General features: G+C 54.2%; 1 protein-coding gene across 9 annotated transcripts in view; it reads left to right on the top strand.

The window, feature by feature from the left end:
• Window positions 1-21,253, top strand: part of KAZN (kazrin, periplakin interacting protein) — a 471,267-nt gene that overhangs the window by 399,495 nt on the left and 50,519 nt on the right. For all 9 annotated transcript variants that reach the window (XR_003794372.1, XR_003794371.1, XM_029227955.1 and 6 more), the window contains 4 exons: window positions 2,809-2,945; window positions 9,289-9,459; window positions 17,014-17,203; window positions 19,241-19,371. Coding sequence is in view for 7 of the 9 variants with exons in the window: in XM_029227955.1 (XP_029083788.1) it covers window positions 2,809-2,945; window positions 9,289-9,459; window positions 17,014-17,203; window positions 19,241-19,371 (629 nt within the window). In the remaining 2 variants the exon portion in view is untranslated. The remainder of the gene's footprint in view (window positions 1-2,808; window positions 2,946-9,288; window positions 9,460-17,013; window positions 17,204-19,240; window positions 19,372-21,253) is intronic.

Genomic DNA, 21,253 nt, shown 5'->3' with positions numbered 1-21,253 from the left:
CAAACAGGGTTTTGAAGGAGAAATAAAAGCATGCTTATGACAAAGGAAGGACGCATTCCACTGTGTAATTTTCATAGCTGTGTGTCTGTAGTTTAAATTATTTCTTGGGGAGTCTGTCAGGCTAAGTGCCTTGTTTCCCTAAAGAGTTACAATACCTGTTCCCCTCTTCAGGGGACCCCCACATCTGTTGGGGATACTTGGGGATGTTCAGGCTCGATGGGGACACACGCCCGCTTTCCCACCTCAGGCCTGTGGGGCGTCCCCAGGTGCTCGCAGGTCCTCCACATGAGTTTCCTGGGTGGGTTGTGGACATTTGTGCTTCTGAAAAGCTGGGCAGACGGCACAGAAGCTTTTTGGTTCACGCCATGGTTCCAGAGGCACCTTGTCTTCGTTTTTAAATGATCTTCACCTGGCATCATTCCGCGAAATTCAGCTTTCGTGTTTTCTCGGTCCGCAGCCTGGCAGGGTCCAGCCCACAGTCAGGCCTGGAATTCCGGCCACGGTGACCTAAGGTGCTGCTCAGCCAAGCTGGCCATGAAGGGGACAAGTCCAGCTGCAGCAGCCAGGAAGCGCAAAGCTGGAATTTAAAGGGCGCCCCAAGACCTGCGGTCCCCACTGCAGGGGTCTCCCCAGGGCTCCTTGCACGTGATGACACTGCCCCAGCTCACCTGCCTCTACCCTGTTCTACAGGGCGGTCCTGGGTGGAGGTAGGGGGTGAAGATGCAGCTTATGTCAGGCACCGAGCCAGAGCCCAGGGTCCTCGGTCCTCATGCCGTACTTTTTCATATCAGAGGCTGAGTTTGCAGGTTCGCTGTCCGGGACAAGATGGGGTGGCACCGCCGTTGCCTGCCCCCTATCACTGCCCTCAGCTAGCCGTGGGGCTGGGATCCTCTGGGGTTTGGGGGCTTCTCTGCAGAGGCGGCATAATGTAGGGTCAAGTGTTTGGGCCTTGGAGTCAGATGTGGCTGTGTGACTCTGGGCAAATTACTTAACCACTCTGTGCCTTCTCAGGCTGGAAGCTTCCAGAGCCAAGGAGTTGCTTTGCCCCCTCCCCACCGCCTCCACAGTTCCTTCCTCAGTGTTCTCTCCACAGAGGGGGGAGGGGATGGAGTGCTGGGGACCCTGGGGAAGGCAGTGGGGCCCGCCCTGCACAAGCCCAGGCTTGCCCGTCTCCACTCCCTTCTGTACAGAGCCAGTGCCGTGAGGAGAGTCCGGAGGGAGCAAAAGCCACACTGCTGCCAGGAGGCTGTGTGGAACACGGGGCACCATGTCTGTGTGTCTGTGTCTGTTTGTCTGTGTGACAGCTTTATTGAGATACAATTCACATAGCATACAACTCACCCATTTACAGTACGTGATTCAATAGTTTTTATTATATTCAGAGATGTACATCAATATTAGCGTATTTTCATCATGCCCTTTGGCCACACCTCCATATCTCCGGCCCCCGGCCCAAGGCAACCACTAGTCTAATTTGTGTCTCCATAGGTTTCCCTATTCTAGACACTTCATTTGAATGGAATTATACGGCACGTGGCCGTTTGTGACTGCCTTCTTTCACATAGCATAATATTTTCAAGATTCATCACATTGTAGCATGAACCATTACTTCTTTTTATTGTCAAATAATATACCGTTACGTGGATATACTACATTTTTAAACATTCATTCATCAGTTGATGGACATGTGGTTGTTTCAGCATTACAGCTGTTATAAACATACGTACACAGGTCCCTGTGTGGACATACGTTTTCAGTTCTCTTAGATACACACCTAGGAGTGGAACTGCTGTATCATAGGGGAAGTTTATGATCATCACTTGAGGAGCTGTCAGCTGTTTTCCACAGAGGCTGTACCATTTTCCATTCCCACCAACAGTGTGTGAAGGTTCCAGTTTCTCCGTATCCTCGCTAACACTTGTTACTGTCTTCTTTTTATATTTTAGCCATTCTAGTGAGTATGAAGTAGTATTTCATTGTGGTGTTGATTTGTATTTCCCTGATGACTAATTATGTAAACCACCTTTTCAAGTGCTTACTGGCTATTTCTTGGAGAAATGTCTGTTCAGATCTTCTGCCCATTTTTTTAATTGGGTTATTTGTCTTTTTATTATTGAATTGTAAGAGTTCTTTATATACTCCAGATATAAGCCCCTTATCGGATATATGGTTTACAAATCTGTCCTCCCATTCCTTGCACTGTTTACTTTCTTGATGGTGTCCTTTGAAGCACAAAAGTCTTTAATTTTGATGAAGTCCAGTGTATCTGTTTTTTCTGCTGTTACTCATACTTTTGGTGTCATAACTTGCTGTGTGTGTTTAATCAAACACTTTTCCCTGTGAAGGAGATGGAGCAGACAGTGGACTGTCGGGCTGGGCTGAGTTCTGTTGGGCTCAGACTGGGCCCTGGGATTTCATTTCAGCAGGAAGTAAAGGACCCCATCAGCTTCCTGGGCCATGGTTAGCGATGGGGGAGCAGGGGGGTCACAAGCTCACCAGGCCTCCAGCTCTTTCCTTCTGCGGACCTAGGCAGTTCAGGGCGGGGACAGACATTCAGTCAAGGACTTGCTCCCCTGGCTGGGTCAGTAAAACTGAGAAATGAGAATTGGGACGCTAGGGATAGGCGGGTCTAGGTTTGAATCTGGGGAATGCCACTGAGTAACATAGGAACCTGGGAGAGAAACTTCCTCTTTCCGAACCCTGTTTCCTTGTCTGTTCATAAAAGGGAAGGAGATGGGGTCCCTTCTCAGCGTTCGGGGTGACAGGCAGCTAGGATCTCGGGAACTAACTCGGTTCTCTGTCCCCCAGCCATGAAAGCCGACCGAAAGCGCCTAAAGGGTGAAAAGACGGACCTGGTGAGCCAGATGCAGCAGCTGTATGCCACGCTGGAGAGCCGCGAGGAGCAGCTGCGCGACTTCATCCGCAACTACGAGCAGCACCGCAAGGTCAGCACGCAGCCCCCGCCCCTCCCCCTCCCCCCACCCACCAGCCCCCTCATTACCGCCCCTCCCCAACCCGGCACAGGGTCTGGCCTTGAATCTCAAAACACAGATGCACTGCTCGTGTCCCCTTATGCTCACTTGGGGAGGCCCCTTGTCAGGCCCAGGTCTGGGCACTGAGATGAACAGGCACAGCCCCTAGTTACGGCTCCATGTCTCCTGGGCAAACCAGCTTGGACAGGAAAGCGCAATCAGTGACAGTGTGCGTTCTGGATTCCCGCTAGCCTGGGTTCGGATCCCGGTTCCCCACGTGTGTGCCTTTGGGCATCTCCCTTAACCTCTCAGAGCCTCAGTTTCCTCATCTGCAAAACAGCGATCATGGTGCAGACCTTGCAGAGCTGTGATGAGGACCGTATGAGATGATGGATACAGGGCATTCAGCATAGCGCCTAGTGCATGCTAAGTGCTCAGTGACTGTCAGCTCTGTGCCTTACTAATAGTACCATAATGAGAGTGTGAAAAAAGGGCTGGGGAGAACAATGAGACAGCAGGAAATTCTGCCTCCTGGGATAGAGTCCTGGAAGGCTTCACAGAGGCGGTGACATATAGGTTGGGCTCTGTGGGGTGAGTAGGAGTTTCTGGTCAGATGACCAAGGACTTTGGTTCAGTAAATATCTGTCTGGTATATGTGCTGTGGTCATGCTGAAGAGGGTCCCAAAACTTAAAGAAAAAAGAGTCAGTCCCCACAACGAAGCAGGCCTTAGTAAGCTGCTGTGTCTGCAGGGAGAGAGTTGTAACCTCTGGTGAGCGGGGCAGAAAAACTGTTGAAAACTGCCCTTCAAGTACATCATACCACATGACAACCACTATGACCAAGGTTTGCATGCACTCCATGGAGAAAACGGAGGTGGGAAGCTCGTTAAGTTTCCTCGGCCGTGGGAGGTTTGAGTGGTTCTCCCAGTGGTTGGTGGCCTGGTTGCATGAGTGCATTCACGCGTGTTCCCTCTGAGCTAGACTGTCAGAGATGACACTTAAATTTAAAAGCTTCAGCCCCACGGCCCACTTTGGTGTTTACCAGTGACCTGCCCTCTCACCTCCCAAGTATACAGATCCCTTCCTCTCCAGGATGAAAACAGCCCCGGGGGAGCTCCCTGGGCCAGGCACCCACAGCCTCTGACTGGTCTGGAGCTCTTGGTGCCCTGGGTGCCAGCCCTGAGCAGCAGGGCCCCAGCTTCCCCTGCCTGTCCTTCCACAGTAGGTGAGCTGGGTCCCTAGAAGTTGGCCTCCCCGGGCCTGTCACTTGCAGACAGAGTGTGGCATTAAGTCAACAATCTGTGGAAGCAGAGAGGAGGAAAGGGAACCCCCGGCTGCCTGCTGTCTTGGTCCTCTTCTGGGTCGCAGACTTCCTGCCATGTCCTCACTTGGCAGAAGGGACAAGGGAGCTCTCTGGGGTCTCTTATAAGGGCATCAATCCCATTCACGAGGGCTCCACCCTCATGACCTAAGCACCTCCCAGAGGCCCCACCTTCTAATGTCATCACATTAGGTGTTAGGATTTCAACATATGAATTTTGGCAGGACACAAACATTCAGACTATAGCACCACCTGCCTCTTTCTTGGTCCACCTCCAACCTTTCTACTTCTCCAGCTGGAGGGCCCGTAGCAGGTCCCAGGAGCCTGGTCCTTCTTCAGCAGGTGAGGCAGGGAGAACCTTTCCTTGAGTGGCCCCATGCCCATCAATAGGGAGACATGGTCACCCTTGTTTGAGGGGAGGGGACACAGGGCAGGGGCCAGACAACCAGCCCACGGCCATACCTACTTTTGGTGATTTGCTGGCCCCAGGGGCGAGGGGCACCGGGCTGAACGTGTCCTTGACACTGCTCGTCCTCGGATCATCAGCTTCGTTGGTGTTTTAGGGCTCTTCAGGGAAGTAATATATACATATATTAAGACTTATTAGAAGGAATTGGCCTACATGATTGTGGAGGCTGACAAGTCCTGTGGTCTGCCTTCTACAAGCTAGAGAGCCAGTGGTGTCATCCAGTTTGAGTCAAAGGCCAGAGAGCCGGAGAGCCGACTTGTAAGTTCCATCCAAGGGCAGAAGACCCATGTCCCAGCTTAACTCTCAGGTAGAAAGCAACTTCTCCCTTCCTCCACTTTCCATTCGGGCTCTCAACGGATCAGATGGTGCCCACTCCCCCAGCCCCCGCCACTGGGGAAGGCGAGCTACTGAGTCTACTGGTTCAAACGCTAATCTCATCCAAATAAGCCCGCACAGACACACCCAGAAATGATGTTTGGCCTAAAAGCTGGACACCCCATGGTCTGGTGAAGTTGACGCATAAAAGTAACCATCACGGGCTTCCCTGGTGGCGCAGTGGTTGAGAGTCCGCCTGCCGATGCAGGGGACGCGGGTTCGTGCCCCGGTTCGGGAAGATCCCACATGCCGTGGTACGGCTGGGCCCGTGAGCCATGGCCGCTGGGCCTGCGCGTCCGGAGGCTGTGCTCCGCAACGGGAGAGGCCACAACGGAGAGGGGCCCGCGTATGTCAAAAAAAAGTAACCATCACACTTGGCCTGGGAGGCAGGGTGGTACAGTGGTTAAGACCGGACAGTGGGTTAGACTGTCACCTCTGCCACTTGCTAGCCATGTGGCCTCATCCCTAAAACCAGGATAATGATAGCAACTACTCAGAGCCCAGCCTTGTCAGCACTAAAGTTTCTGGTACACAGAAAGCATGCCAGGGGAAAAATGCTTGTCGTTGTTATTATTATTATTATTGCCTCTGGGGGATTCAGAGTCAGGCATTTGATCATGGAAATTCCACAGTGGGTTTCAGGGCCCTTCTGTAGGTCTCTCATCTATCTACCACTGCCTGGTGTTGGTCCCCCTGGCAAACCCAGAGAAGCACACAGCCACCTGCTCTCAGGAAGCCTCTGGCCAGGCAGGAGCGGGTCCTGGCTGACCACACGCAGACCCCAGTCATGGACCCTGCCTCTGGGAGGATGGTAGAGTCTCAGTGAAGAAGCAAGAACCATGCGGAAAATTAACTCAGATAGGACCTTCTCCGGGGTCCGAGGGTCCCAGACGATCCAGGAACCGGGGGTGGGGGAAGTGTTCCCTGAGAACATGCACCTTGAAGGAGGACAGATCCAGATCAGAAAAGCAAACAGGCGGGAATTCCCTGGTGGTTCAGTGGCTAAGACTTGGCGCTTTCATACTTTCACTGCTGTAGCCTGGGTTCAATCCCTAGTCAGGGAACTAAGATCCTGCAAGCTGCGTGGCATAAATGAAAGAATGCATGAATGAATGAATGAATAAACGGATGAATGGAATGTGATGCTGATAAAAGGCTAAGCGGATCAAAAAAGATGGCTCTGTTTAGATGAGCACCCTAACAATGACAGTGACGATGGCCACCTTTAGAGACCACCCGTCACCACCTGACACAGGATAATATTAATAATGGCAAACATTAATTGTGCACTTGCTGTATGCTGTCTTGGTCCTAATCTCTTTACATTTGCTATTTTTAATAGCAACCCTATGAGGTATGATTGTCCCCATCATCCCCCTTTTACAGAGGCGAAAACTGACTTAGGTCAAGTCGCCAGAGGGACCTCAGCTCCCAGGTTGGCATCCAAGGTCCCAAACAGTTGGGCCGAGTCCTTCCTTCATAAATTCCGGCCACCTTGATCCCCGTCAGGTTTCAACGCCCCAGGCAGGTCTCCTTCAGTTCCTTTCCTGCCGCCACTGCCAGCAAGGATTGAGACTCCACCACACTATCTGTGGGGCTGCAGAGGTTATTTTACCTCTCTGGCCTCAGTTTGCTCATCTGTAAAATAGAGATAATCACAGACCCTGCCTCACAGGTGCTTGTTTAAATATAATAATGCATCCGAAACCTCAGCACCGTACTTGACATGTGTACAGAACATTCCGTGACAGTTGCTACTGAGACCTGCAGTCCTGCTGCCAGAGGTGTGATCATGGGAGGGGCTGTCAGAGTTTTCACCAAGGCTGAAAGCACCTACAGCCTTTCCCCCCCCCGCCCCGCCTGGAACCCTCAGTCTGCTCACAACTAGTGGAGCTCCTGACTGCAAAGAGACACAGAGACAAAAATGATCCTGAGGGTCCTAGTGGACCTTCTTCCTAATTCAGGGGTATGTGGTAGGCAGCCACTAGTACACCAGCCAACTCTCAGTGGTTCTGATCCACACACTTCATTTCATGGGACATTCCAGGATCTAGGCTTGCTGCTAGGTGCTGAGGATAGATGCTGGGACGTGGTCCCCAGCTCCAGGGGAAAGAGCTGGTTGGTCCACCATGTGACCCAGGAGGCCATACCTGTCAGCTGTTGCACTGACCCCACCTGAAGACAGCTTCAAAGAGAAAGGAGAAGAGAATAACTAGCGGTGGAGTGCCCCTCTGCACAGAGAGCCTTGCTTCCAGAACCCGAGAGTACAGCTTTGCCCGGGCTTTTGCTATAGTGCCATCTTTTGCTTTGCATCTCGCATTACCGGTCTCTTCTGACCATCACCCTGGGATGTGATAGTGTCGTTCTCTCATAGATGAGGTGGTTGAGGTTTGGGGAAGCTGCATTACTTGTTCAGTGTCACACAGCTTGTAGCGGATGGAGCTGAGACTTCACACCCAGGCACCCTGACCCCTAGGAGACACGTCCTGGAAGGAATCATCCCCCTGACACACACACCACCTCCTCTAGACTACACTGAGAAGCCTGGGGCTGGTGACACAGACACCTGTGTCCTCCACTCACCCCAGCTGGGAGAGCTGTCCTGGGACGGCCTTTGGAGTCAGTCACAGCTGCTGCCAAACACTCTTTTACTCAGCAGCGTTCCTTGGCTGCTGTCTGCCAGGCTGCTGTTCCGTGACCCGGGTGTCTGCCGATGACCTGGAGTGTGCAGGAGGGCTTTTTGGTGTAAGCTCCTCGGGCACAGGGATTTTTCTGGTTTGTGCCTGCTGGTAGCATCCACGAATATTGGTTGAATGACCAGTATCCGGTACCAGTATGAGAAACAGATTGGGAACAGCTGAGGCTGCTTTCTTAGCTAGATAGTCAGGGAAGGCCTCTCGGAGACACTTGAGCAGCGTCCTGAGTGCATGAGTGAGTGCCTGCTGTGTCCCCGGCACCGTTCTGAGCTCTAAACTTGGATTATCTCATCCAGTCCTCACAATAACACCCTCAAGGACGGGTGCTGTGATCCCGTGTTACAGACGAGGAAACTGAGGCACGACAGTTATTGCAGCTTGTTCTTGCAAAGCCAGGATTCGACCCAGACTTGCTCTCTTTCCCAGGAACCTAAGCCATAGCTCCAGCTCTGTGACAGTCATGCAGAAAGGGCCAGACCTTGGCCTCCTAGTCTCTGGCCATCTGGAATTCAGGCCTTCGGCGACAGGGCTGTTAGACAAGGCAGGATGGTTGCCTCTCAACGGGGTCCCAGGCTGCACAGAGACCTGGAGTTCGGCTCTCGATTTGGTGGATGGGAAGACCGTGGCTGGGTGGGTGGGCAGGGCCCCCTGCAGGGACCCTTCCTCTGGGGAAAAGATGCCTGGTGTCCTGAAATTGGCTCTTGCCAACAGAGGTCAGTCCCCCGATCCAGCCGGCTGTTCCTTGCCTGCTGGCTCTGCTGGACCAGCACAGCTGGAGACCATGGCCCTCGCCTCAGCATCACGGAGAAAACAGCTTATGCAGGAGGACCAGCCGGGAGCTGGGGCCGGGGTGGCGGCCAGAGGACTGTACTGCATTCAGACACCACAGCTAGCTGCGGGCCCAGCCTGTCCCATCGTCGGCTGTGACCCTGTGGGATGGTGGCAGGGCCCTGTGGCAGCCAAGGCAGGTGGGCTGCAGGTGCCTCCTCTGTCCCTGTTTTCCTGTGACACACACGTTACCAAACAGCAGAACAGAGGCCCAAACCCACTAATGACCCTAACTTTTATCAGGCTCCATTTAACTATTTCCCTCAAATGAAGTCATTTAGTCTTTATAACAATTCTTTGAAATGAGGAGTATTGATTCCCCCTCCATTTTAAATATGGAGAAGTGAAGACTTGATAAGTTCAAAGAACTTACCTAGGACATTTGTTTGCTCATTTATCCATTGAAAAAAAACGGCTGAGCATCTACTAACAGTTTGTCTCTGTTCCAGTCTCCAACCCAGGGCTTTCTTCCTCCAGGGCCCGAGCGCCCGGCCACCTGCGGTGCTGTGGGGCCTCCCTGCGCTTCCTCTGGTCTGGGGGTCAAGGCCCTCTGGGCCAAGGGTAGGCCACACCCCGCGCCTCGCGCCCGCGCCCCGCACTCCTTGTAACGCTGGCCTCTCCCCACAGGAGAGCGAGGACGCTGTCAAAGCCCTGGCCAAGGAGAAGGACCTGCTGGAGCGCGAGAAGTGGGAGCTGCGGCGCCAAGCCAAGGAGGCCACGGACCACGCCACGGCACTGCGCTCCCAGCTGGACCTCAAGGATAACCGCATGAAGGAGCTGGAGGCGGAGCTGGCCATGGTGAGACCCCGCCCCCTCACCCACCCAGGCCTGGTGGGGCATCTGCCGGAAGTGATGTCATGTGCTGGGAGACAGGGAGTGCACGTGGGCTCACCTGGGAGTCCAGAGTGGAGTCCGCAGGGGCGGGGCCGAGGCGGGGGCGGGGCCGGGGCGGGGTCTGGGATGCCCCCTCTGCTTGTTCGTGGCAACCACACCGCCTTTCATCCACCTGCCTGGGGCCGAGCGTGTGGGGGATGCTGGGAAACCATCCACTAGCCTTTGGGAGGAAAAATACCAAAAAATTAATATCGGTTATCTCTGGGTAGTAAGATCACAAGTGGCTTTTATTTCCTTTTTTCCCCCCTATTTTCATCAGTCTTATTATTACTTGGGTCCTCAAGGAAAAAAAATGTTTTTTTCTAATCCAAAAAAATCCCTCAAAATAATTCCACTGTGTTTTCCTCAGAGATGGGCAGCCTGCATGTGGGGACAGAGAGTCTAGGTGGTGTTTCCGGGCCTGGCTTGTCAGCAGAACTGAGGTCCGGAGCCCTGGAGTTCTGTTCTACCTTCTCCTGTGTGACCTTGGTCTGTTCACTGAACTTCTCTGAGCTTCAGTGACCTTTATCTGGTCCTGGGGTGGGGGTGAGGGTCTTTATCCCACTCTGCCTTCCCCAAGAGATGTTTGATCAACTTTAGAGAGCTCGTGGCTTAAAGGGCCTTTGAAACCACCATGGCTCACTGTGGTGGTGGCTGGGAGGAGAGTGTGTAGGGAACTCCCAAGGTGGGGGGAGTCGCATGTTTCTTAGTGAGAACTCAGCATTCTCTGCAGCACTGATGCTGGCTGACGGTGTGGTTACCACCATGGGTTCTGGGTTTGAATCCAGCCCCCATCGCTGTCTAGCTGTGTGACCTTGGGCAGGACCCTTCCCCTGTCTGGGCCTCAGTTCCATCAAGTGTCAATAAGGGTAAATGCATATATCCCATAGGGCTCTTGTGAGGATTTCGATGAAATAATGCAAGAGAAGCACTTAGCCCGGCCTGTACATGGTGAGTGATGACATGACAAGAGGGAGGTTTTCTATGGTCACTTGCTTCAGGAGCAGGGGTCACCCAGGGCAAGTCAGGATCTGTGGGCCCCTCCTGGGACCAATCCCACCCTCTGCCTCCTGGGTCTCCTTGTCCAATGCTGACCCCTAGTGGTGAGAGCTGCCCAGGCTGGAGGAAGCTCCAGCTGCTGGGTCTCCTCTCTGGGGTCTTCCCACCAGTGGGGTCGGTGGTGCTGGCGGCCCTGCTGCCACGTGCAGCCCAGACAGAAACCTTTCAAGTTGACAGTCTCGGAAGGGAGTGCAGGGTGAGGTGAGACCTTTATTCTCCCAAGTCTTCCCAGCGTCCTGGGATGGACAGATGGCTCTTCCTTGCCATGGACGACTAACCTCAAGCATCCTGGGGAATTCTGGGGTCTTTCAGGATTGGGAGCCAGCTCACCTCTGCTTCCACTCTCACCATGCCCGGATGACTCGACCTGCTTTAGTTCTGGCCAGCGAAACTCAGGTTCTTGCCCCCTCCCTCTGGCAGGCCTCAGGCCTCTCTGCTAAGTGTGAATAGTTAGGTGAATGTTTGCAGCTCAGGGTGGTGGGTTTGCTGTAATGTCAGCACAGGCACAGCCTGTGAGAGCCCCGGTGTTGGTGTGTGTCCACTTGCCTGGAGGTCCCCTCTGTTGCCCGCCATCTGCAGAATTTCACAGCCTGGAGGCTTCCAGGGCTGCCGGCTCCGGGCAGTGTTGTCCAGCTCCCCTCCCTGCACTGCTGGCCAGGACGAGACTAGAGGGAAGGTACCTTCCCTGCGTGTGTGCCTGAGGTCCTCGGGTTGCAAGCAACAGAAAGCAGCTCGGGCTATCTGAGCACACAGGGTGCACTGGAAGGAAGTCAGGAGCTCACAGGTGCAGTGGGAAGGTGGAGGGCCAGGCTTGGAAATGGGCCGAAGCCAAGGCAGCCGCAGGGAGTGGGGAAGCCAGGATTCCATCTGGAATGGTCCACTCAGTGGCCCCTGCTGGGGGAGATGAACCCAAACCCTTTGCCCTCTGAATTTCACTTCAGTTTTCAAAAGTCTGATCAAGTACAGGGTATTCAAGTGGTCCATCTGGGGTCACTTGCTTACTCCTGATCTAGGAGTTCTGGCTGTGGCTCTGGTGATAGGTAATTTCTTAAGTGACCTGCCCACAACACGGAAGCCATGGCGCAGCTTCCCGGTGAGGGGTGAGCAGGCCCTGCCCCAATTCAGGCATTACCCCTCCCCAACCCAGCCTCCACTGGGTCTCCACACACCCTATGCAGCTGAAAAGGGCCACTTCACTCGAGTAAAAGTCAAAGGACATTGGCTTCCCAAGAAGCAAACATCTCTCTTGGTGCTTGCTGATGGGCTCCAACCCTTGGGGAGGGGACATTTCCTGATAACAACTTCTGGCCGAACTAGGCATTACCACACAGGGAGCAGTTTCACTTCTGTAGCCACACTGGCTCTGTGGAGACCACCCTGTGGTTTGTTTGTTTTTTTAAGTAAAAAATTTTCAATATGCGTTTTATTGAGATATAATTCACATATTATAAAATTCGTCCTTTTATGACGTAAATTTAGTGATTTTTTTAGCACATTCACAAAGTTGTGCGACCGTCACCACTATCTAATTCCAGAACAATCTCATCACCCTAATAAGAACCCATATCCATTAGCGGTCACTCCAGTGAGCTACGTATTCTTGTCGTGCCCATTTTACAGATTTGGAAACAGGCTCGGTGTGCAGGAGGCTCACCCAGAGCTGCCCAGAGAGTTGAGAGGCAGAGCCGGGAGGTGGGCAGTCCCCGTGCTCCGTGATGGGAGGCCTCCGAAAGGACACCCAGATGCTGGCCTGAAGGAGGTGCGTCCTCTTACCAGCCATCGCTCATCCCTCAGGCCTTCCCCAGTGGCCTCTCCAGTCACTGAGCAGGCGGGAGACAGGGCTGCCAGCCCCGAGATCACAGGCTCCCCCCAAGTGCTAGTCCTGTCCACTCCCTCCCCCAGGAGCCTGGTTCCTGGTCACCTAGTTTTCTATCAACGTTCTCCAAAATGGGAGACAGTTCTTACGTTACTATGTACACTGTACACAGGGCTTCTCACCCTCAACACTGTTGACACTTGGGGGCCGGAGAAGTCTGTTGTGGGAGCGTCCTGTGCACTGTGCGGTGTGCAGCAGTATCCCCGGCCTCCAGCCACGAGATGCCTGTAGTGCCTCCCAGCTGTGGGGAGTGAAGTCTCCAGACATTTCCCAGTGTTCCCTGGAGGGGGAGAGAATTCACGCCGGTTGCGAACCACTCCTCTGTAAAGTGTGGGATTCCCTCGTCTCAGTGTCTGTCTCTGCCCTGGACGTGCAGTTCTAACACAGCCCCAGCTGGGGGCCTGCGTTTCCTGGCTGTGTGATCTTTGACAAGTGACTTAACCTTTCTGAGCCTGTGTTCATACGTATAAGACCTTCCTCCTGGGGTGATTGTGAGGTGAGGTGACGGGAAATCGGGGCAGGCTCACCACCCACACTCAGAGGACGTTAGCTGTTGTTACTGATGTTGGAGACCAGCCTGTCCTCAGGCCACGCCAGGACCAGGAGTCGTGGATTCCCACGTCCCGTCCACTAGCCAGTCATTTTGTGTCCTTGAGCTGCCTGGGCCTCAGTTTCCTCGCCTGTAAAAGTGACAGCCGCCACAGGCCCAGGCAAGAGTAGGGCGCGGTGAGGGACCAGCAAGAGGCAGGGTCGAGCGGCAGGGGTCAAGGGTGATCGCGGTTTGTTTTTTAACGGCCATGCTCTGGGTTGGCACCACTCCTGCCCTCTCTCTGAGGAAACCAGCTGGCCACACAAGCACACCTCCCGGCCCCGGACCACTGCCATCCTGGCCCAGCAGACCAGCCCTGGCCCACAGCCAGCTCTGAACACTGGGTCTGAGGTCAGGGCCCACCCGAGCCCGACGTTGTCCCCCAAGAGCCTCCCTCCACCCCCGGGTCTGCGGTTGTCGGAGATGGTATGGAGCCAGTATTGCGTCATCAGCTCATGCTGGCACCTCCATGCTGGACCTGCGACTCCTGCAGCCTGAGATTTGGGACAGGGTCGCGGCCAGTAAGCCCAGGAAGAGGATGGTGGAGTCAACTTGTAGCTGGCATCATGCTCCTTTGGTGCAGATGCAGCGTCTCTGCAGCTGGAGTCCACGGGAGCACGACCCTTCTCGTGTTTGCTTGGAAGGTTCCTGCCCCGGGATCCTCCCTGCCTTTGGCGGGAGAGACGTTCCCTAGCCAAGCTCAAATTCCTTGGAAAGCCGGTAAAGGGTTCCCTTTAGCCACACTCACAGCATCCCTCCGGGGCCAGGCCTGTTCTCTGACTGGAAGTACACCCTGGCCTCCAGGCAGCTAGGAACCTGAGGGTGGGGGAGGGCAGGGCCCCCGTGCCGCTCTCCCTTTCCACTTCCCAGATTGTCTGATCTCAGGGAGGCATAAGTAATCCTAACAGCCTGCTACTTTTTGAACAGGACAATAGACCAGACAGTATCCTGGGCTTTCATGTGAATTATTCCACGTCTGACTCCTACTTGTGAAATGGAAGCTGTTTCATAATAGCAGTCACCAACGTTCATTGAGCTTTTTTTTTTAACCATCGGCTAAGCACTCTGCATGGAACCCATGTTATCCCCATCAGACAGACTAGGACATGAAGGCACAGAGAGGTGAGGGGCCTCTCTTAGGATCTCCCAGCTAGGAAGTGGCAGAGCTGGGATCAAATCCAGGCCACTGGATGCCACAGCCTAGGCTCCGAGGCGCTGTGCCGGGCCACCTCATCCCACAACTTACCTATAAAAGTAATCCCTCTCAGTTCCCCATCTTACTGTGAGGACCTTGAGGCTCAGAGTGGTGGAGTAACTTGCTCCAGATCACACAGCAAGTCAAATAGTAGAAGTGGAGTTTGAACCCAGTTCTGTCTGACTTTTGTCACATGAGAGTGTTTGGGCCAATTCTCCAGTTCCCAGGAGCTCAAAACTGTGGGCTCAGGGTTCTCAGCAGGGGGTGGAGGCGCAGAGGGAACTCCCAGCATTGAGTTGCGTCTAATGGAAGAGATTAGTAGAGAAATGCTGTGCAGACTATCACACGAAGATGATTCAATGCAGCAACGAGAGAGAGACAGAGAGAGAGACAGGGAGTACATGCATGTATTTTAAGTTAGACCTTACGTGCCTTGTCTGCAGTTCACGTCTCTGTTTCGCTCTGTCTCAGAGGTTTAAACTTATGAGTGGACAGTTTGTGAGAGGTTCCTGTGCTCAGAATTCACAGGCACACCTGCCCCATCCTGCAGGACTAACCGTAGGCTCCTCCCCATTGTCAGGCAGCGATGATGCCAAGCTGCCTGCTGAGTTAGAAGGTGCCGCTCTCAGGCCCAGACCGAGGGGAGATCCACCTGGAAGAAGGAAGCCAGGTGCGGACAGGAGAGCAGTCCTGCCCAGGCCTCTTCCTCGTGCCTTCCTGTGCTGCCTCAAGGGGCTGCTTATTTCAGTGGGCGACTTGGACTTGCCTGCGCTTTCCACGTGTGTGGCTGGGGATGTCTGCAAGAGGGCAGAGCTGAGGGTTAGTTAGCATGATGGCAGACCGACTGGGCACTCATTTCCCACCCAAGTCCACCTTCCTGGCAGCCAAGATGGATTGGACAGGAGGAAGCAAGGGAGTGGGGCAGCTGCCCGCGTGGAGCGGTGCCAGGATGGAGAGCTCGGAGGCCAGATGCACAGACACCTGGAGGGGAGAGCAGATGTGGTCCCGAGTGAGATACGGTGGTCCAGGAAACATGAGTCCGTGACACTGGACCTGCAGCAGGCACGCGGCAGCTCCAAGACACAGCCAGCCTGCCTCCTTCCTTCGGCAGGAGGATCGCTCCACTGTTCCTGTAGTAAACTAACAGAGTTGCTTCCCTGGGCCGTCCGCCTGGACGTGGCAGAAGCCTGCTTCCATTTCCTCTGCAGATTTTTACTGAGTGCTTCACTGAATGTGCCCAGCCCCAAGCCAGGTGCTGGGGATCCCATGGTGCCCAGCCACGCCCCACTCTCTGCCTCGTGGATTCAGAGTCTGCATCACTTGTGCTGGTTATTTCCTTGCCCCAGAGGAGCGTGGGCACCATAGAAACCACATGGGGCTCCCAGGCTCCCAGACTTGGGCCCCAACTTGGACATTGTGCCTGCTGTGCACGCTTGGAGAAGTCACTTAACCTCTCTGAGTTCCTGGTTTCTCCTCTGTCAAGCACAGCTAATCCTACACTCCCTACTTGAGACCCAGGGCTGTTGCACGGAGCACATGATGTGTTTCTAAACCAGGCAGGGACTATTACCTGGCTTGGGGGTGGGGCTGACTCCAACTCGGCCTCCCTCTGCCATATGCGTTTATATTCCCTGGGGTCTGGCAGTGGAAGGGGAGTGATTTCATAGACTCCTGGGGTATCCAAGCTAGAGGGAGCCCTAAAGATTGGTCTAGGCTTTTCATTACACAGATGGGGAAAGGAAGGCTCGGAGAAGGCAGTGACTTGTCTAAAATAACACAGCTGGTCAATGTGATGAGGGTATATCAGGCTTTAGGTCAAGAACTTCATTTCTCAGCTAGAATCTCTTTCTCAAGGACCTCTGCTCTGCATGGAGGGGCCCAGGGCCTTGCGGGAGGTATGGAAAGTTCTGGAGCTAGGAGAGAGATGAGGTGAGGTTTTTCCATTTCATCCGTGTTCATTTTAGGGGCAAAGCCAGCACTCATGGTGGCTCTGCCATCTGTAGTGACCCCCAGATTCACTGGAAATCTCAGTGTGAGGCCCTTGGGCCCCGCCCCGTGTGCCCCCTCTCCCCTGACATGAGCCTGGGGAGCTAGTGTGGAAGTGGAAATTGACTATGAAAGAAAGAATATGCATTAATACATTTCTAATAGGTACCCTTTTTCTCCCCCAAATAATTTGAGATCACTTCTAATACAACCCCACATACCCTGGGGGAGATAATCCAAAGCTGGGAGAGACCTCAGGCACAGGACCGAGAAAGGAAGAGCTCTCTATCCCACCTGCCCGAACTCAGCCCCATGCTTGTCCCTGGGTTTCCTTGTGTCCCACGTATTCTCATGTGATCCTGAGAGCCAGGTTGGGGTCTGCCCTATCCCCAGCCTGTGTTGCACAACACCTTGTGAAGGGGCCATCGGAGGTTGAATTTGGGAGGAGGTAAGGTGCTAAAAGGCAAAACACCATTTTCTTACCATCTCATTCAAATCCCAGCTGGTTCTTGGAGAACCCGAAAGAATGGGTGCTAAGTGTGTCCTCGGTCCCCCTTTGTGCTCTCACTTTGTGTGGCAGGAACTAAGGGGTAACTAACCCCAAAGCAAGCCCTCGTGTGAGGTACTGATTGGCGTGCAGCGCAGAGCCAGAGACACCCTGGCACAGAGGTTGGATTCGTGGCTTTCTCACGATGGTGGGGAATGGCCAAGCAGTAGGCTGAGAGGTCCCCTTGATCATGTCGTCTTCTTCCTGTCCCCCGGCTCTCTCTCCAGGCCAAGCAGTCCTTAGCCACACTGACCAAGGATGTCCCCAAGCGGCATTCACTCGCCATGCCGGGCGAGACGGTGCTTAATGGCAACCAGGAGTGGGTGGTGCAGGCGGACCTCCCACTGACCGCAGCCATCCGGCAGAGCCAGCAGACTCTCTACCACTCACACCCCCCCCACCCTGGGGACCGGCAAGGTGAGTCCAGCCCAGCCACAGCTCCGGGGGTGTCTCAGGAGGCCACCTGGCCCACTGGGAGGGGCGGCCTCTTTATTCACACTATAGCTGCTTTCAGGGGGGTGTAGGGGAGAGGCCATGGCTCAGGGGACTGAAAAGTCTAAGAGATGAACCTCAGGCATAGCTGGATACTAAGGTTCAGACAATACCTGGGTCTGTCTGACTCTCTCCATCTCTCAGCTCTGCCTGCCTCCGTTCGACCTCATCTTTAGGCCACCTCTTTTCACAAAGCAGAAAACAGTCTCCAGCAGTTTCAGGCTTTTAGGGCCCCTGAAGCTCAAAAGTCTTGAGAAGGAGAAATCTTTCTCTGTGTGTATAGTAAATCCCAAAGAAGGACTCTGATTGGCCAGCCAGGGTCACATGCCTACCTCTGGACCAATCACTGTGTCTGGCAGTGGATGCACTGATTCTCCAGTCTAGGTCACATGGGCGTCCTTTGGCAGAGGAGACAGTGAGAGGTCCTTGATTGACAGCTCCAGGTAATCACTGGATGTGTGGGAGGGGCAGAAATAAGTGTTAGGGGTGTTTGCTGCAGGCACTGAGGGGAAGAGCGGCCCAGCCTGTGGTCAGCATCTGTACCCGTGGGCCACAGTAGAAGCCCCAAACTCCTCTGTACATCTGCGGCCCACTTGGCTCCATCTACTGTCCCTCCTACGAGTGGTCGCATTTGTGTGACAGATGCAGGTTGGAGACAGGCAGCTGGCTTCTGGAGCCTGTGGGTCCTGCCGTCACCTAGCTGGGAACCCAAGTCCCTGACTCCAAAGCCCCACACTCCTCCGTATGACCATATGGCCATTGGCAGCAAGGATTGTCTTTCTCAGTAATGTAGCCCTCCCTGCTCACATGCTGCCTGCACACAGTAGGTCCTCAGTCTTGTCGAGCAGAAAGTGCTTCCTCCATCCAGGGCCTATAGACAGGAGAGCACTCTGCTGGGGGACTTGGGTGGGCTTCCAGGAACTCATCTACTATTGAGTAAGCACCTACTGCACACCAGGCGCCGTGAGCGCTGGGATTGGACATGGCTAAGACACCCAGACTGCCTGCATTCATCAAGCTGGCATTGTAGGTGTGAAGACATAAAACACATGTAACTAAACTGACAAAGAATGATTGTAGATTATATTCAGTGCAGGGAGAGAAATCAACGGAAAACAGGTGCTTTGCTGGGAAAGAAAAGACAGTGGGGAGAGCTGATAATAGGGGGAGGTTTCTCTCAGGACAGGCTGAGACTTGAAGGCTGAGGACGTGCCTGATGGGCAGCAGGGCCAGCGAAGGGTGAGGCAGGAGGGAGATGGTGCGTGTCGGGCACCATCAGAAAGCTGCTGTGACGTGAGCCGAGGCTGGTGGGGTGGGCAGGGCTGTATCCCCTCGGCTTGGAGGAGGACCACACGTATCTACCTCCAGGTAAAGAGAGACCGGATGCCTGGCTCTCATGGCAGTGAGGAGAGGAAGCAGGGAGGCCCTCTGGGAGGCCACCATGGTCTTCTAGGCAAGAGACAGTGGTGGCCTGGGCTTGGGTGGTGGCAGTGGGGCTGGAGAGAAGTGGCCAGATTTGGGGCTGTTTGGTGGTGCTGCTGCGGATCGGGTGTGGGGTGAGGGGGTGGGAGAAAGAGAGGAGCTGGTGGTAGCCTCACGGCTTCTCTCTTGGGAAGCTGGTACTGACCATGGGTTAGGATCGCACCAGGCCTAGGGAACGTCCAGGTGGCTGGAGCACTGTGAGGACAGTCACCGAGGCCCCTGGAGACTTCTGCCCCTTCCCCTTCACCCTGGTTAGGAGGGGGCCTAATTGGATCCAGAGGCTGGAGCTTCTTGCTGGCAGTGGCTCTCTGGTGACCCGTGGGGCTGTGAAATAGAGGGGTGGAGAGCTGGGCAAGTCTCTTCTCTATGTCTCAGTGTTCCCATCTGTATAATGGGGGCGTTGGGTGGACTGACCTGCAAGTCAGTGAAGGCAAGGACATTCTCTCCATCCCCCACTCACCAGCTGTCCCTGCTTTCCAGCGGTCAGGGTGAGCCCCTGCCACTCCCGGCAGCCCTCCGTCATCTCCGACGCATCTGCCGCCGAAGGCGACCGGTCGTCCACGCCAAGCGACATCAACTCCCCTCGACACCGGACGCACTCCCTCTGCAACGTAAGGCCAGCAGCAGCAGGGCCTGGGCCTTGGGCCCCGCCCGGAAACCACAGGGGTGGGAGTGGAGGGGGTGAAGACCTACCCGCTGTTTCCTCTCGTCCACCCAGGAAGCATTCTGGCGAAGGCATTTCCTGTTCTGTTCTTTCCTTTTGCAAGAAGAGATGGATGTGGGGAGAGAAAGAAATGAGGCCTGTTGGCTCCTTGTGTCCGGGAGGGCAAGGAAAATCCAGAGGATGGCGGGCCTGGGTCGGCCTCAGGGTCTGAGCAGCCTGGGCTTATCTCTGGTGGGCTATGTCTGGGACCGTAGGCTTCTCCTCCCAGACCATACCTTCCAGGGCTCAGGACCTCACCACCACCCCTGTTTCCCTGTAGAGCCAGCTCTTGGTCCTGCAAGAATGAGCTGGATTTTTTTTGAATCTCCAGGAGTTTTTGCACATTTTGCCTCTGGAGAGGCATCCGGTGAATTTGTTCTAAGTTATGTTTGCTTTGCTTACTTAATTACAGTTTTTGATTTCATACTGGGTCCCAGCTACCAAGAGGCACAGGTCCGTAGCCACCTAACTCTTGATGGCTGGTGGGACAGACAGGCTCCCCAGGAGTGAGGGGGTGAACGAAGGTGGGTGGGTCAAGCATCTGAGGACAGGAAGACGCCACATCAAGGCTCTACTGTGAAACACTGGGGTCAGGATGTGGGGACCACTTTTCACATGTGTTCCATCACGCGACTGAGAATCCAGAGGGCGCCCCTGCCGCGTCCTAAAGACACAGTAGAGTCGGGTCCTCAGACACACAGGAAGCCTTTCTCAAAAACTCAATGTTTTATTAACCAGTGAGATGGATAAGAAACAAGAAATGAGGTGGATATCGTGCAAAAGAAAGACAAGATAACCACTACTTGCCAGTGGGATGATTATCTACCTGGAAAACCTCAAGAGAATAACCAGAAAAGCCATTAGACTAATAGTGAGAAGTACAGAACGGTACTAGTAGAATATCAATTGATAAAAATCAGTAACTATTCTATATTAGTAATCCCAATGGAAGCATTTTTTTTTCCAAATCTAGAATAACAATGAAGAGCACTTAATAAAAATAGCTAAGACTGGGCTTCCCTGGTGGCGCAGTGGTTGGGAGTCCGCCTGCCGATGCAGGGGACACGGGTTCGTGCCCCGGTCCGGGAAGATCCCACATGCCACGGAGCGGCTGGGCCCGTGAGCCATGGCCGCTGAGCCTGCGCGTCCGGAGCCTGTGCTCCGCAACGGGAGAGGCCACAACAGTGAGAGGCCCGCGTACCGCAAAAAAAAAAAAAAAAAAGCTAAGACTAAATTTGAAGTAAGTTGCCTCAGCGTGATGACATGGACAACAGAGACGGCTGGCCGGGGCCTCGCAAAGCCACGTCAGGAGGGGGAGGAGGTCACTTCAGGCCTGAATCCCACTCGGGGCTCGGATTCTGTTTAAACTGGGGCTTTAAGGAAGCAATCTGTTCTTCTCTTGTTCCCAGGAGAGAACCCTGGTGACAAAGGCTGTCCTGACAGAACCAAGACGAGGAAGGTGGGCCAGTAGAGGGGCCTCTGATGTTACTCTCTTGTTCTGAGGGACCACTGTTGAGCTATACATACAGCCAGCAGTGCCATTTGTTCTTAGTGTGGGCCAGATACCCTGTAGCATCTGAGAATACCTTCCCAAGGGCCATACTTTGTCTTCCCATGGGGGGCCCACAGGGGCTTTGACAGCCAAAATGCTGCTGGAAAATCCATTCTGCAGAAAGAGTTCTTTAAAGGCCTCTTGAATTGCCTCTGGCTCAGACCTAGCCTTTTACCCAACTTGGCTTTGGCACATACCTGAGGCTACAGGCAGCAGATCCGGCATATTTATTCCCAAG

Source organism: Monodon monoceros, unplaced genomic scaffold, assembly GCF_005190385.1.
Source record: "Monodon monoceros isolate NGI ecotype Baffin Bay Population unplaced genomic scaffold, NGI_Narwhal_1 Super_Scaffold_18, whole genome shotgun sequence".
NCBI classification, from domain to species: Eukaryota; Metazoa; Chordata; class Mammalia; order Artiodactyla; family Monodontidae; genus Monodon; species Monodon monoceros.
This window is presented reverse-complemented; position numbering and strand designations above follow the sequence as displayed.